The following is a 17,563-nucleotide window of genomic DNA, read 5'->3' as shown; positions in this document are numbered from 1 at the left end:
TTTATGTGGGGCCAGAGTACAAGGATGTATAACCAAATGGGAAAAGGAATAATACATCATTCTTTTTACAATAAGCTCAAGTAATGGAGAACCAGCGTCAAAATATGCTTTGGTAAACGATATAAATTTACAATAAGGAAACAAGCTTCAAAGAGATGCAATATTTTTACATTTGGAAAATTACATAGGGAAACAACATGAAAACTGTCTGAAAAATAGTTGACGCCTATTTTAATTACCACAAACCCACAGCAGTGAAATGTAATCTTCAAGCACTTCTAAGAAATGAAAACAGCTGATTCCTGCTGTGAAAAGGGCCAGCTTAAAGGATTTACATTGCAGATTTTAAATTGAATATTTGCCAGTTCCACATTTACCACAAATTTAACAGCCCTTTTTTGCTTTAATAGCAGAATTTCTACATTATAACAGCATAATGTAATTAGGACCAAACTTCTCTTGATGATAACATTTCAAATCTCACCACAAAGGGGGTCATGAGGGTACAAGCAGGCAAGAAATACACAAAAACTAAGCCTACCACAACTTGTTGGCTGAATTATATTTATTTTTGTTTCTTAGTTATCTTTCCATGACATGTGAAAAGGAATTTCACAGTTGGTTAAAAGGTTTATCAAAACAAACAAAATAAATATGAACATTATAGCAGGAAAGAACCTCAGCTACCAACTAAGTTGAAAAGGTCAAAATATTTTTTCCAAATAAATTAAGTGTATTAGTTTTGATGTTTAAAGGGTGATTATAGCATAGTTGTTAGTTAGTTTATAAGTTCTTGTTTCAAAAAATTGTTATAGCCTTTCATTGGGCATGCGTATAGTCTTTAGAAGAACAGTTTTGGCTGAACAAGCATGAAACATCATACAAGGATGCACTTTTTAGCATTGCAATATTAATAAGATACTATCCGATACGTGCACATATTTTTTTTCAGTTTTCAATATGAATTTTGCCGGTGACCATCACATGGTGATTGGCAGCTAAACGGTCAATACATGTTTAATTGCCGGTACATGACGTATAAAATAACTGCAGGCAAATGAAACAGTATAGATAACAACTTTATTTTGTTCAATTGAAAATACAAAACAGTAGAAAAACTTTCCATATGTATCATATTTATAAAAAAAGCATAGTAAATTACATTAGCGTGAGTATAACAGTGCTAATTCATACTCTACCCAGGACCAGAGAAGTAACTTTAAAAACAAGTTTCTGAGAAATGTGAACAAATGATGAAAATTTAAATTATAATTTTTTAGTAACTGTGCAATATTATCTGGTAAGCCCACGGTTGAAGTAAAAACTGAGCCATATTACCGTTAGGTATGCTTTTCTTTTCACAGTGCACAGAAATCTGAGCCAATCAAAAGAGTCTTGTTCTGAGAAAACTGGGCATAATGCATGTGCATAAAGTGTCGTCCCAGATTAGCCTGTGCAATGCGCACAGGCTAATCAGGGACTTTACTTTCTGATTTTATGACATTCTTCGTTAAAACGAAGTCTCTTCTTAGCAACAATCCAATTTAGGCGGAAAGTGTCGTCCCTGATAAGCCTAAGCGGACTGCACATGCTAATCCGGGACAACACTTTACGCACATGCATTATGCCCAGTTTTCTCAGAACACGACTCAAAAGAATTTCTTTTAGCCTTGCTCTGGAAATTAGAGGCTTAATGCATGTGCGTAGTGTTGGACCAGATAAAGAGGCTCATCAGGGACATACATTTCTGTTTTCAAGATATTTTTCGTTTAAAGGAAGTCTCTTATATACCGTAGGTGGAAAATCTTGTTCCTGCTTAGCATGTGCTGACTGCACAGGCTAATCTTGATTCCACATTACGCACATGCATAAAGCCCCCTTTTATCCAGAACAAAGCTCATAGATATTTCAAATTACATATAAATGATATTGTATAATTAAACAAGAAATGTGTTTGTCAGAAACACTATGCAGGGGTGTCAATTAGCCAAAATCTAAAATCCTGAAAATAAGCCTATCGTTTTGAGACCATAGCAAAAAAGGGTTAATAGTTCATGTAACTTTGTTTACTATTGTATATAACTTTGTAAACAATATTTCAAAGTAAAATAATTTGTGTTTAAGATGACATTTTGTGACAATAATCTTAAAATTACAGAAAAAAATCCTCTGATTTATATCAATATCTAAATTGATCCTTACCGGCCAAAATCCTGATTTCAGGAATAATCCTGAACTTTGACGCCTCTGACTATGTCCCCTTCTGCGCCGCTTTGATTTTATTTTTTTTACCTTTGAACTTCAAGGATGACCTTGACCTTGACCTTTTACCACTCAAAATGTGCAGCTCCATGAGATACACATGCATGCCAAATATGAAGTTGCTATCTTCAATATAGCAAAAGTTATTGCAAAATGTTAAAGTTGGCGCAAACAGACCAACAGACAGGGCAAAACAATATGTCCTCCACTATAGTGGTGGGGGACATAAAAAAGGAAAGAAAATATTGAAAGGTCTAATATTGGGGAAAGAAACATAAGTTTTAGCAAGACTGTTAAAACCAACCATTCCTAGGCTCGTCATCTTGGGCCAATGTGATCAGCTGGTAAAAGCAAACCCAGCCTTGTTACTTTCTTCTTTCCAGAGGCATAAGAGTATGGTCAAAGGGGGGTAACTCAGTTCTTACTAACATAATTCACTATTGTAGTACTTTTTATTAATTTATGAACCACTTCATTATCGTCACTCACTGCAGATGTACTCAAATTCTAGTTAAATTGTTGAAAAAGAAAACAAATTATTTTGGACCAGTGGCAAAACATTTTTTTTCAATGGGAAGCGTAGTGTAATAAAAAAATTTAATGACACATACAATAGAGTCACTTGAAATTGTGGTGTACATATTTTGAACAACTTAAAATGTGGTCATGTGTTAGCACAGCTTTAAAATTACACTTCAATATTGAAAATCAAATGTATTAATTATAATAAGCATGTGTACCAGGTCGACACTGCATCACGTCTGGGTAATAGGGGCCATACAAGGGGATGTCCACCATAAACATCGTGTCTATAACAACATGTATAACAGACATCTTCTCATTGAATACCTACATAAAATATACTTTATAGTTTCCAAATTGGGTGTCCACTTGTTAACTCTAGTAACTGAACATCAATTGTTTTATACCAAAATTCATCGTTTGCATATAGCATAGCCAAAACTTGAAAAAAATTTAAGACCTGTCAATAATAAATTTGATTGTAGCAACTTTTTTTTTCTCATTAAAACAGTTTCTGAAATAAAAGCTTAATGTTATCAGCTATATGTTATTACAAAGATCTACTGGTAATGTTCTCTTAGCTGGGAAGTTTGTGTGCGCTTTTCTAGCAGGACAATAGATGAACATAATTGATAATTTTTTTAAGGTTACATAAAAGTTATATAAGCATGTACTTTTGATTTATTATACAAGATTTTAAAATTATTACAAAGACTAGGTTTGCGTTTTTTAATACCAGTTCAATATTTTTCATAATGAAAAAAATAAGATAATTAATTAAAAAAAAAAAAAAAAATTCACAGGGATGTAATATGTAAGGAATGTTAACAAGAAGGATATTTTATGAAAGTTGAACTCGTTGCATTATTGATATTTTTAATTTAACAGATTGCGGGAGTGTGAAAAAAACACACAAATTAGACTCCCACTCAAATGTGACTCCATAGTTATTCAAAGTATTTTTGATGGTCCTAGAAACATAGCAATAGCAATTCTCAATTGCATTGTGTTCTGTGGGGAATAGCCTCTCGTGCAAAATGACTTAAAATGACCAACTTGACTCATAAAATCAACTAAGATATCGTGCAAACAAATGTACTGGGCATGTTTCATAAAGATAAAAAATATGACTTCTAGAGTGTTCACAAGCTTGCACTATAGCCATATTAAGTATATTAAGGCAACCAACTTGCCAGCGGGGCAGGGCCTATATTGACCACCAAGTAAAGATTTGAAATTTGTTGTAGAAGGCCACTGTATGATATTACAAACCAAGTACAAAATCTCTGGGCCTTAAGGTCCCACAGGAGCAGATTTTAAAAGTAATTTTTTTAATACAGTATTTATATACCGTATGAACCCACTGGTTGTGGGCAGTTCTTATCCCAGGGGCGAATATGAAGAGACTTTGTATAGGACCACTTCATGATGCTTAAGATCAAATGTATCTAAGCTCTCATACAGCTTCATAGTTTAAGAAATGTTTTAGTATTTCAAAATACATATAAGGAAAACATGGGCATGATTTAAACAAACTTGGCAGAGAATCAACATATGATGTTACCTGCAAAATATCACACCTCTCGGCTTTGCAGTTTCAGAGAACAAATTTTAATTTTAACTATTTACATATACATGTAAGGAAAACAAGTGACCCCCAGGGCGAGCCACTTTTGACCCCAGGGGCATACTTTAAGAAGCCATTTAAAGGACCACCAATCACCGTTACATGTTAAACATCAAACCTCAGGGACTTGCAATTTCAGAGACTTGTTAACACATTTTTTTTTTACAAAATGTGTAGAGGACCACTTAACGATATTACATATCAACTTTTAAACCTCTTAGCCTTGTGGTTTCAGATAAATGGATTGTTTAAGTATCCATTTAAAAAAATATATTTTTAGCTCAAAGCAAGAAGAGTTGTCCCTAATTAGCCTGCGCGGATTGCTCACATTTTAAACCCCATTTCCTACAGCAAGGCTCATATGATGGCATTTTTGGGAAATGTATCGTACCAATAGTTATGGGCTCTTTCCTCTGGGTGAACATGGGCAGCAGTTTTTCTGGGATCTGAATGATAGTAGTGCCATCACCCCTGGACTTGGCAGTCACTGTAAAGCTGGACGGGCCTGAAAGAAATTGGTCAACAAATTTGTTTATACCTTAAGCACTTAGGTATGTATTTTGACGCATTTGTAGTTGCTAAAAAAGTTAAATTTAAATAAATACCTTCCTTTCTAAATTCATATTTTAAAGGCTCCATTTCCAATCCTAAGATACTGATGAGAAGCAATCAGCATAAAACAGACTGCGAGTTACTCACAGGCTGTTCTGGTTTTATGCTGTTTGCACATAGCCATTTGCACTTCGCTTCTGAGAGGGAAAGGGTTAACCTCTTCTTGGTTTATACCCTTTATCCCTCAGAAATGCATTTTGTCTCATTTGTAGTGCCTTAAAAATATATAAATAAATTAAAAACTTGTCTTCACGGATTCAAGTTTAAGAGGATTAATTTACAGTCCTAAGATACTCTGATGAGCAGCAAACAGCATAAAACCTGAATTACTCATTGATTTAGTCTTAAATATGGTCTCTAGAGTGATAAAAAGGTTTTTCTTAGATTTGAACTTGTGACCTAGTTTTTGATAAACGTGAACCAGATGAGAATGTTTAGATAATTTCAACTTAAACATTATGAGCACGTTTCATCAAGACTGGATGCAAATTGTAAACTCACATAAACATTCTTGTTAAAATATTATTACACGTAGCAAGATTATTTTTAATTGGTTAAAAGAGATTTATTATATTGAGGAAGCTCATAAATATAGAGGAAGAGATTTTAGCCAGAATCATTTTTGTTATTTTCCTTTTTGATTTTTTAACCACTAGGACTCCATACTAACGCTAAAAACATAAATCCATTGAAAAACAAATAACATTAGGCTAAACTATTTAAAGCAAGATTGACTTCGGATGGAATTTATGTTGAACTCAATAATTCTTCAAAATATAATGTATTATTTATCACCAAATAACTTATCATTATGCAGCGCTTCACTTTACCTGAAACTGTTGTATCTGTGCTAAAAGTATGGTAAACAACTTCACTTTACCTGAAACTGTTGTATCAGTGTTAAAAGTATGGTTAACGACTTCACTTTACCTGAAACTGTTGTATCTGTGCTAAAAGTATTGTTAACAACTTCACTTTATCTGAAACTGTTGTATCCCTGCTAAAAGTATGGTTAACAACTTCACTTTACCTGAAACTGTTGTATCAGTGTTAAAAGTATGGTTAATGACTTCACTTTACCTGAAACTGTTGTTTCGAGATCTGTGCTAAAAGTAGGGTTTACAACTTCACTTTATCTGAAACTGTTGATTCCATGCTAAAAGTATGGTTAACAACTTCACTTTACCTGTAACTGTTTATTCCATGCTAAAAGTATGGTAAACGACTTCACCTTACCTGTAACTGTTGTATCCGTGCTAAAAGTATGGTTAACCACTTCACTTTACCTGAAACTGTTGTATCCGAGCTAAAAGTATGGTTAACCACTTCACTTTACCTGAAACTATTGTATCCGTGCTAAAAGTATGGTTAACAACTTCACTTTTCAAGCCATGTAACATCTCGTCACTGATCAAGGCAGAGCGCGCATCAGGCAGATCTGCAACAACAACAAATGAGTGTGTTTTTACGTTCAAATTTGGTTCCAGTAGGGACACCCCTTCCCAATGGAAACCAGAGGGCCAGAGGCCTGCCATTGCTCACCACAGACTTCAGAGAAATGAACTGCTTTCACCGACTTCTGAGATGTGTCTGAAACCATTTTCAAACTTGGCCAAAATATCAACTAGAGAGTTAACAAGGTTTTACTAAAGCCATATAAGGAAGAAAGCCAACGAACGGGAACAATTTTCGAACTCAGCCCAGATATCTTTAGAACAAATGTTATGACCAAGTTTCATGAAGATTGGAACAAAAGTGTGACTTTAAGAGTTTAAACAAGGTTTTACTATAGACATTCAAGGAAAAATGCCCTGCTCCCAGGGGGCAATATTTTTTGATGAACCATAATCATTTTCGAACTCAGCCAAACTATGATGAGAACGATCGTTCTGACCAAGTTTCATGAAGATTGGACAACAAATGTGACTGCTAGCATGTTAACAAGGCTTTACTCTATCCATATAAGAAAACTTGTCTCGCCCCTTGGCTGCGATGTTTTTCAACTAACGGAAACAATTTTTAAACTCTTCCAAGATATCATTGTGACAAATCTTCTGACCAAGTTTCAAGAAGATTGGACAAAAAATGTGGTCTCTAGAGTGTTAACAAGGCAAATGTTGATGACTTGTTTTCATAAGTCTCAACATTTAGTTCATCTCCTATCAATATAAAGAAGTGAAATTCCAGCTGATGGAGCAGTATTGCATTCTCATTATAACTACTTGGTCCTTTATTATTTAAGGCAAATTATAAAAGATGGACCTTAGTGAAATAATCTTTATAACACTCTTATTCTCAAAATTTTAAGTACATGTATTTGTAAGCAAAATAACAACACTAATTTCCCAATTTTAGTCAAATAAATGTGATTTTTCCCAATCAAAAGGGATCCAACCCCAAAATGTTGAAAAAAATTACAATACTGAACGCCAGTTAGCGCAATTTTACCTTAACTACATACCACTGCCGGTATACTTTGATTTTAAACTTGTCATGTGCAGGGTTGCTATACCTTCTCGATTTGTTGACAGACACATAGCAAGTTAATTTCCAGTTACACAATCTTGCGCAAATGTATTAAACTTCTGCATGATAACAAGCACATGAGTAAAACAAAATTGTAAAAACGCGTGGCAAATACAATTAAAATCTGATATAAATGATTCAGTCAGCAAAGGATTATCTGGTTTAACACTTTCTACTTTTACGGTATTTTTTTTTAAAGGAAGTCTCTTAACGCTTTGCATGCTGGGAAATTGTCGTCTGCTAAAATGTCGTCTGCTGAATTTCTAAAATTAGCATTTTCTTCGATTTTTTTTCAAAGAATACTATCAGAATAGCAAACAGTTTGGATTCAGATGAGACGCCACGTTTTGTGGCGTCTCATCTAGATCCAAACTGTTTGCAAAGGCCTTCAAAATTCGGTTCTGGCACTGAAAGAGTTAACAAAATCCAGTTTAAACGGAAAGTGTTGTCCCTGATTATCCAGTGAGGACTGCACAGGATAATATGGGATGACAACGCACATGCATTAAAACCTGTTAACATAGAGTGAGGCCGAAATATTTATTGTTTTAACATTATTTCCATCAAACTTGAATACCTTTCATATCAGAACAGTTTTCAGGGTCAATATCATCATCATCGTCTCCATTTCCCAGCATTGACACTCCCATGTCCGAAGTGGCCATAGCAGACGCCGCAATTTCCGATGAGACCATGCCAGGACCAGCCATCTCAAGGCCACTCATGTTTGAGCTTACGCCAAGCATTTTATCGAAATCTGTAGAATTCAACTGCAAGTTTCCCGATTCCATAGTCCCTTCATCGAGTTTGCCAATTTCAATAGTGCTCATTCCAGGCGTCAAAAGATCAGAATCGCCAGAACTAACCGATGAGGTAACTGTCGTGGATATCTGAGAATTTTCAATGTCCGTATCTCCGATTTCTGCACTGACAAGTTGACAAGAGGTCATTATAGAACTGACCATTCCTGATGTAGTTAAAGCAGATGCTGCGCTGCTATCTGCAGAGTTATCAATATTTTCATTTATGTCATCATTAACGTCAGACAACTCATTTTCCATGACACTAATTCCGAGCTTTGCTAAATCAGGTGTGGTCATCCCAGAGGTGACCAAGGCAGATTTTACAATTCCACACGAGTCTACGCTAGTATCAATGTCTGGGGGCTGGGTAACCTCGATAGATAAGGTGCTGTCTGTCATCGTGTTCGACTCAGAACCAGGCTGTATTTCTGCAGGATCCAAACTGTCTGATGTGTTTCTCAGCTGCAAGGTGATCTACAGAAAATATTAGAGAAGATTTATATAATGTCTGAAATATTGTTTGTATTGTTTTTGCTTCAGTCCTCATCATTAATATTGTTGAAAATTAGATTTATTTTAAAGTAAAGCTTTATAATTTTTGCGAGGGAAGTTAAGCAAAGCTGAAATTTTGCAGCTGCTCAATTACATACTAACAGCTTTTCCAGATTGTAATAATCCTTGGCCTAAATTTTCATTATTTTTAGAAGTATTAATTTTACTTTTACATCTCAGTTTTTGTATACAGATTTGATAATTCTTTGATATACCATAGTGCCGTCTGCTGACGTGATGTTGAGGTACTGGGTACCGTCGTCTGTTACGAGTCCTCCCTCCCCGCCATGTATCAGCGTGATACCCTTGAACTGCTCATGAAAACTATCCAAGTTGGAGTAACCCTGAAATGAGTATGACATACACATGAATGCAGGTGAGAGAACTAAATACTGTTATATGTTAAAAAGCTTATCTCCCCTCCCTGTATAAGGGTGATACCATTGAGCTGTTCATGGTAACTATCGAGGTTGGACAGGCCCGGAAATGAGTATGACATTCACATCAATGCAGGGAAGAGAACTGAGTACTGTTATATGTTACTAAGCTTATCTCCCCTCCCTGTATCAGGGTGATACCATTGAGCTGTTCATGGTAACTATCGAGGTTGGACAGGCCCAGAAATGAGTATGACATTCCAATCAATGCAGGGGAAAGAACTGAGTACTGTTATATGTTACTAAGCTTATCTCCCCTCCCTGTATCAGGGTGATACCATTGAGCTGTTCATGTTAACAACCGAGGTTGGACTAACCCTGAAATGAGTATGACAAACACATCATGCAGGGGAGAGAATTGAGTACTGCTACCTGGCTGTTCTACCCTCCCTGTATCAGTGTTATGCCCTTGATCAGCTCATGGAAACTATCAAAGTTGGATACACCCCTGAAATGTGACAAACCATCATCTAGGGGAGGGTACTGAGTACTGCTATCTATTACACAACTTACCCTTAAAGGGGTCATCATGATTGTGTGGCCATCACTGGAGGGTATGAGCATAGCAGGGATCTGGGTTATGGGAGGTATAGGTTCACTTAGGGCAGGATATCGCCGGGGACGACCACGACCCCTCTTCTGACCTGTAAAGAGATGTGTCACATTTACAATAACAACATCTGAGCTTTGCTTTGTCAAAACAGAGTTTAATGCAGGTGCGTAAAGTGTCATCCAAAAATAGCCTATGCAGTCAGCACAGGCTAATCAGGGACGACATTTTCCGCTTTTAAGTATTTTTTTTCGATTGCAGTTAGTCTCTTCTCAGCAAAAATCCTGTTTAGGCAGAAAGTGTCATCCCTGATTAGCCAGTGCGGACTGCACCAACTAATCTGGGACCATACTTTACTCATGTGCGTTAAGCCCTGTTTTCCCAGAGTGAGGCTCATGTATAATACTTTTAATGTTTTTATTAAGTACAGTCTGATCTATGGTCTCAAAAAACTGTGTTCCCTGCGTTGCCATTCCTCCAAATGCAATTTCTATTAAAAACTGCCACTCTTTGACCTTTTAAGAGAAGCATCACATTGACAATTATAAAATGTATACATTTAGTCCTTTTAAATGTTTAAATTAAGTACAGTATAACCTTTGGTCTCAACCACAGGTGTTCCCTCTAAATAAAGATTTCTATAAAAGAAAAACAGCCATACTTAGCTAGGAGCTTCATTCTTGTTATTTTGATTTTACTGACCACATCCTCACAAAGTTCCACTGTATTTAACACTTTCCTGCTCAAATACGCATTTTGACGTGTTTGTTGTTCCTAAAAAAATCTAATTAAATTTAACACAAGTTACTCCCAGGCGGTTCAGGCTTTTTGCTGTTTGCATAAACATGTAACCATCTTCAGATTGCTTCCCAGTGTGAAAGGTTTAATAGGAGATACAAAGTTAAATCCCACTCATCAACACAACACTACACCTACCCCCTGGCACGGCTATATGGGCGGGAGGCAGGTACTCCTTGTTGGACTGAGATTTACGTTTACGTATGGCTCCAGATGGCAACACCTCGTCGTCCCCCGAATCAACGGCTGCCTCGTCATCGCTGGATACTTCGAACACCTCATAATCTTTGAAAGCAAAATAAAAACAGGTATTGTTCATGTTGGTACATTTCAATATTTTCAGGTTATTTCACTGCTGATCACACAAATAATTGTAATATTTTATGCATTATCAATACACTTTTGTTGTTAAACATTAAATAACATTCCTACTTTTGGAACTTACCATTGTACTGCCACAATTTTATAGCCCAATCAAGCAAACTAGTACAATTTTCATGTTGAAGTTTAAAATCCACATACCATCTATCAAAACAACAGAATAATTATGTACATCAGTAAACAAATAAGTCATAACTAAGAGATGACTTTTAACATAAATTTACTTTTCGTCAGATTTTCACTTGACTTCGTCATTATAATTACAGTCGAAACTGACCTAACGGCCACCTGAGAATAATGGCCACCTGCAGACAACGGTCAGTCTGGATTTCCCCCGACGAAAATCACTCTATATTACACTTGAGAATAACGGTCACCTGTCCATTACGGCAAACGGCCACTATATTCCATTCCGAAATTCATGTTTGTACTAAAAACAACGGTCATGCGACAGTCGTTTTCGAGTCGCGAAAATTAAAAACACGGCGCATCATTTGTCCGTCCATTTTGCGGGTAAAGCATCTGATAGCGGTAATTGCCTTTGATAGTTCTATGACCCAAAGTCATGTTTGAAAGAAAAAACAACGGTCACGCGTCAGTCGTATCGAGTTGCAAAAATTAAGAACAAAAACGAAACAAGTGCACGTAAATAAAATAAGAATGTGTATAAGTAGAAATTATCGGCTGCATTTATAACGACAAAGCCTGAGCGCATGACAAGGTCTATAAATCTTTAAAGCTGATAAGGTGTTTAAAACAACACTAAGCTGGCGAGTGATGTTATAAGAAGGCAATAAAAAGATTAGTGATCTTCTATTCAGGAAAAATGTACACTTAATTGCAATTTTTATAACAAACTAAATATTTTACTAAGACTTGTTCGGTCATGACATCAATGGCACGTGACAAGCTTTATTTACCGAATGAACCAGATGCATGAGTAAACAATTATCATAGCGTTGATAGTCATTGATTTAGTTTAACAATATGAAATTAAATCAATGTATACGATATTTTTCTGTATTTTTCAATGTAAGTTAATTATGTTATTATGTAAGTTATCGGTAATGGGCTTTTGTTTCACACTGTATGCAAACGACTGGGTCGGGTAACGACGTAGCAATACAACCAACTAACCAATCATCTAAATATTGTGATCCAAAAACAACGGTCACATGTGGACAACGGCCACTTTGGTCATTTCCCTTGACTGACCGCTGTTCTCAGGTTTGACTGTATATCATGTTACAAAATTCAAACATGTTCAACAGAAATACCCCCATCTTGATTGGCCATTAAATAGAGGCATGTACCACAATTAACTTGATGACGTCATAGTTATGGTGTACCTACATGTTAACATCCGGAACATTAATGTTCATGAAATTCCTAAACACATTTATACCCAATAATGGCCAGAACTCCTTAAAAAAGTAAGTTGTTAGTGTTTATTGTGCATTATTTAATGAATCAAACTATTGTTTTTAGGTTGTAATGTCACATAATAAGATCTCCCCTCACACAGATGAAACGAAAAGTCTAGATTTTGACCTAGAGAATAATGGCATGTATCTATTGGACCACCCAATAAGTAATTTATGATTTAGTGTTTACGGAAATCAGACCCTTTTCCGAAGATGGGAAAACAATTTCCCGAGTACTATGCATTTTTCGGGCCTCTTACCTTCTAATGTTTTTGGTTTGCCCTTGTTCCTACGGCTACTTCGTCTTACCCCATCAGGACCTACAGTGTAAAGTCACTGTTTAATAATTAATAACAAAACAAAAAACAGTCACTATTATATCCATATCTATCACAAATGGTCACTATGTCCACATACACTCTATGACAAATCGTCACTATTTCCACTTTTTTTCAATGACATATGATCCCTATTTCTCCATTTGCTCAATAATAAATTGTCACTTTTTTAACATTTACTGGATGACAAATGGTCATTATTTTAATAATCCCTCAGTGAATGTAGTCGCTTTTATCAAATTTACCAATTGAAAAATGTTACAATTTTAAAATCCCTTACATGAATGTTTATACTTATATAACACTTGCTAAATAACAAAGGATATTATTTTAACTTAATGGTCATTATTCAACTACCCAAGTGACCACTCTATGACCAGCATTGTAACTTTTGTAGGAATTAAAAATGAAATAATGTTAAAGTGAATCTCCTACCTCTGTTTCTGAAAAGGCAGATATCAGTATGTGCAGATAGCACTGGCTAACATAGATTTGAGTCGTGCTCTGTGGAAAGGGGGTTTAATGCATGTGCGTAAAGTGTCGTCCCAGATTAGCCTGTGCAGCCCGCACAGGCTAATCAGGTACGACAGTTTCCAATTTTATGATATTTTTCTTTCAAAGAGAGTCTCTTCTTAGCAAAATTCCAGTTCAGGCGTAAAGTGTTGTCCCTCATTAGCCTGTGCGGACTGCACAGGCTAATCTAGGATGACACATTACGCACATGCATTAAACCCCCTTTTCACAGAGCAGGGCTCATTTATTTGTATAGGCTTGCTAAAGGGCTTACTGTGCCATTTGTTTACTGTTCAACACTTTGGGTTAAGAAAATTAAATTTGGGTACAACCTTTTCTCCATACAACAGCCCAAATTTGAAGAATTTCTGTCTTCAAAAGTAAACTTGGCTTAATTAAATTTTGATCAAGACTAAGCCCCTGTCTGCAAAGTAAAAGTGTGAATGGATCAACAGACCACCATAATATAACTGAAATACTATTGAATACAAATTAGCCTTGCTCTGGTAAAATGGGGCTTAAGGCATGTGAAAAGTATTGTCCCAGATAAGCCTGTGCAGTCAACACAGGTTAACCCTTTGCATGCTGGAAAATGTTGTCTGCTAAAATGTCGTCTGCTGAATTTTTAAAATTAGCCATTTCTTCAATTATTTTCAAAGAATACTATCAGAATAGCAAACAGTTTGGATCCTGATGAGACGCCATGTTCTGTGGCGTCTCATCTGGATCCAAACTGTTTGCAAAGGACTTCGAAATTCCGTTCCAGCGCTTAAAGGGTTAATCAGGGATATCACTTTCTGCTTTTATGGTATTTTTTGTTCAAAATAATTATATTATTAGCAAAAATCAAGCTTAGGGGTAAAGCGTTGTCTCTCATTAGCCTGTGAGGATTGCACAGGTTAATCTGAGACGGTACTTATGCACATGCATTGAGCCACGTTTTCCCCTGGGACGGTACTTATGCACATGCATTGAGCCACGTTTTCCCCTGGGACGGTTCTTATGCACATACATTGAGCCACGTTTTCCCCTGAGACGGTACTTATGCACATGCATTGAGCCACGTTTTCCCCTGAGACGGTACTTATGCACATGCATTGAGCCACGTTTTCCCCTGGGACGGTACTTATGCACATGCATTGAGCCACGTTTTCCCAAAGCGAGAATCAATGTTAAGAAATCACATTAAACATTTACCACACGAGAGCTCCAGGAGTCCCTCGGCAGCACTGCTGGTCTCTGGTGTTGGAGAGGGCTCAGCGTCGTTGGACGTGTCGTCTGCTGGCTCCACACTGGACTTCCTGGGGCGACCTCGTCTTCTCCCTGGGCAACACAGAGCATGGTAAGAATCAAATGGCTTCAGTTTAAACCAGGGTTGGCACCAATCGACTGCCCCGGGTTTAAACCGGCTGTTTTAACCGGTTAAAGCCGCCCCGGTCAATACTCCTGAAGTGGTCATTACTGGTCAATACTGGTCGATTGAACTTTACCCCCAATTTTGATTAATATTACATGCTTTATTAAACAATATTGATAATATAAATTAAACAGACATGATGCCAATAATGCCTTAAGCTATTAATACCCACTATTATATACCTGTTCATGCAATTTGTAAGCCAATCTCTCAAAATTTTGCAAATTAGTCAATGTTGGTCAATTGGATTTTTCTGGTCGATTGAACTTTTTTTTCCAATTATAATGAATGTTCAGATAATTCTTGATTCAACAAGATTAACAATATGACACACCAATGATGTGCATTATCAAAAGTATATTCAAATTTTTGAGATTTATAAACATGTCATCATCAGCACATCATTCAGGTATTGTCAAAATGTTGTGTTGTTGAACTGTCACACCTTATTTGTCATGTATTCTTGCCCAAAATTTCTTTAAATTCTTTTCAAGCAAAATAGTGGAAATATATTTTATTTTATAATGTCTTTTAGCTATTAATACACCCTTTTGTATACCTATTTATGCAATTTGTAGGCCAATCTCTCAAAATTTTTCAAATTAGTCAAAGCTGGCCTTTTTTTGGAGAACTGAATATTGAACAATGATGTGCATTATCAAAAGTTTATTCAATGTTTTTTCGATCAAAAAAGTTTATACACATATGAAATTTCATCATCATCTCATCATACATTTCTTAACAAAGAACCAAAATCAATATAAAAGAAATGTTAAATATAACTTGCAGTCAACAAATGGTTCAAGAAAGCAACACAAATCTCAGTTCATATTCATTTTTTGGAAATAGTTTTTTATTTTCGGATCGGTAAACATGTTTTAGATCAAAAAAGTTTATAAACATGTCATCAACATCACATCATACAGGCATTGTCAAAATGTGCGTTGTTGAACTGTCACAAATTCACCAGGTAATGTCTTGATCTCCACCGAGAAACCGGTAGCACACAACTAACTTGGCAGCTTTCTGAATTCCTAAACTGTTTCTGAGATTTGTTTGGATGGTACCAAAGTTGGAGAAGATTTTCTCGAGAGACCCTGAGCTGCTTGGCATTCGGAGAAGTTTCACGGCAAGCTCACCGAGGTTTTCATCAAGAACTGATTGTCGCTTCAAGCAGGACCAACAGACATTGGGCTGCACTTTGCATGAAACATCTTCACTGCGCAAAGCATTTGGGATGTTCACAGAATTCTCCATGAAGCAAAGAAGGTCTGGAAGGCCATCAGGGCACCTCACTAACACTGTGTCCTGTGCTGCATTGCACTGAGATGCGTCAAGTCGTTTGCCGCGATACACGGGGTGCGGGATGTTGGCCAAGTAGTGCATAGGGGTCATTGCTTGGTTGAATCGGGCAACAATCTTGGTGCGGTAGGGTTGAAGCTCTTCATTGTCAAGGAGATCCAGCCAGGACTCGCATGCATCTGCAAGAAAACATGTGTCTGACTGTACCTTATCCAGGGCCAGGGCTACTGGTGACAGCTGTTTGTGCAGGTGCTTCACCTCGTTGAACAGTCCCACATTTTGAATAAGGTTTAAAATCCTGGGTTCAATCACATCATCACTACTGGCTAACACAAACATCATGTAAGGTCTGTTTCTAATGTATGTCTCTAAGCAGGTCAGTTGACTATTCCACCTGGTGTCAGCAGGAAGCTGGGGCTTTACCGATCCCGGGACGTTGCTGAGTAGAGCTCCAGGAGCATGGTGATTCCTGAAGTACTTGTTGACTTCAGTCACTTGGCTCATCACCTGTGGAGGGGTAATGTCTTGCCCGAGAAGGTTGAGCCAGTGCACAGAACACCCATACACTGTCAAAGATGGGTCGTGCTCAACCAGACCTCTTCTCATCGCCACCATCTTACTCTCGTTATCCGTCACTACCCCAACCACTGTACAATTGTAGGTGTCTTTAGCCTCTGCTATGCAGTCCTTCTCCAGATCTGTGCAGTATGCTGCTGTCTTCTTGTTGGCGGCAGCATCGTTGGCGGACAAGAAGTATGCCTTGCCGTCACAGTGAAGGCTGGTGGCAATGACAGGGGTATTGTGTATGTCCGACCACCCATCTTGCATTAGGAAAACATCTTTCCCTTCAAGCTTTCCCTTCACTAAGGCTTGTAGATTGTCATGGACCTTGTCTAGGAGGGGTCGGCCTATGTCCTTGTGAGATGGAGGGGTGTAGCCTGGGCGAAGCATCTTGATGGTATCCCGAAACACTTCATTGTCAGCCACATTGAATGGAATGTTGCACGCGTAGAAAAACTTTGCAATTTGCTCATCCAAGGAATCACGCATGGTGGTATTTGTCACAACACCAAAGTTGCTTAGAGACTGCTGTTTCTGGCGTATGGGTGGATTGCTCATAGTAGGAGCTGGAGCTGGCGTAGATTCTACAAGCATAGTTTCACTTGCAGGCATGACACTACTCGCAGAAATTTCTTTTCCATTACTTTTACATTTCTGCAAATGAGTTCTTAATCGTATCACTTTGGCACTCACTTCAACAGAGCATTCTTTACACTTTTCAACTGTCTTAGTCCCTTCTGTTAATAAGTGATAAAATCCCCACACAGGATCTTTGGGTTTCATTTTAAGGCTTCTGATTGAGACAATGTTAAAACTGTGAATGAAAAGCAGGAATGATGAATTCAGTAAGAGGTACTTTTATATACATGTATTTGCTTATAGCTATATTGCTAAAACAACACCTTAGGAGCCTGCCAAGTGCCAACCTGTCAATTACT

At 37.1% G+C, this 17,563-nt stretch overlaps 1 protein-coding gene across 2 annotated transcripts in view; it reads right to left on the bottom strand.

Annotated features, from left to right (window-relative positions):
* LOC127864763 (uncharacterized) overlaps positions 1-17,563 on the bottom strand; it is a 146,439-nt gene that overhangs the window by 110,790 nt on the left and 18,086 nt on the right. For both annotated transcript variants that reach the window (XM_052404623.1, XM_052404625.1), the window contains exons 7-14: positions 14,543-14,668; positions 12,755-12,814; positions 10,828-10,974; positions 9,855-9,985; positions 9,120-9,248; positions 8,127-8,826; positions 6,360-6,461; positions 4,803-4,916 (exon numbers count right to left, since the gene is read on the bottom strand). In XM_052404623.1, coding sequence (XP_052260583.1) covers positions 4,803-4,916; positions 6,360-6,461; positions 8,127-8,826; positions 9,120-9,248; positions 9,855-9,985; positions 10,828-10,974; positions 12,755-12,814; positions 14,543-14,668 — 1,509 coding nt within the window. The remainder of the gene's footprint in view (positions 1-4,802; positions 4,917-6,359; positions 6,462-8,126; positions 8,827-9,119; positions 9,249-9,854; positions 9,986-10,827; positions 10,975-12,754; positions 12,815-14,542; positions 14,669-17,563) is intronic.

This window comes from Dreissena polymorpha, chromosome 1 (genome assembly GCF_020536995.1).
Source record: "Dreissena polymorpha isolate Duluth1 chromosome 1, UMN_Dpol_1.0, whole genome shotgun sequence".
In the NCBI taxonomy this organism is placed as follows: domain Eukaryota; kingdom Metazoa; phylum Mollusca; class Bivalvia; order Myida; family Dreissenidae; genus Dreissena; species Dreissena polymorpha.
Note: the sequence above shows the minus strand (reverse complement) of the source record. Positions and strands in the feature narration are given on the sequence as shown.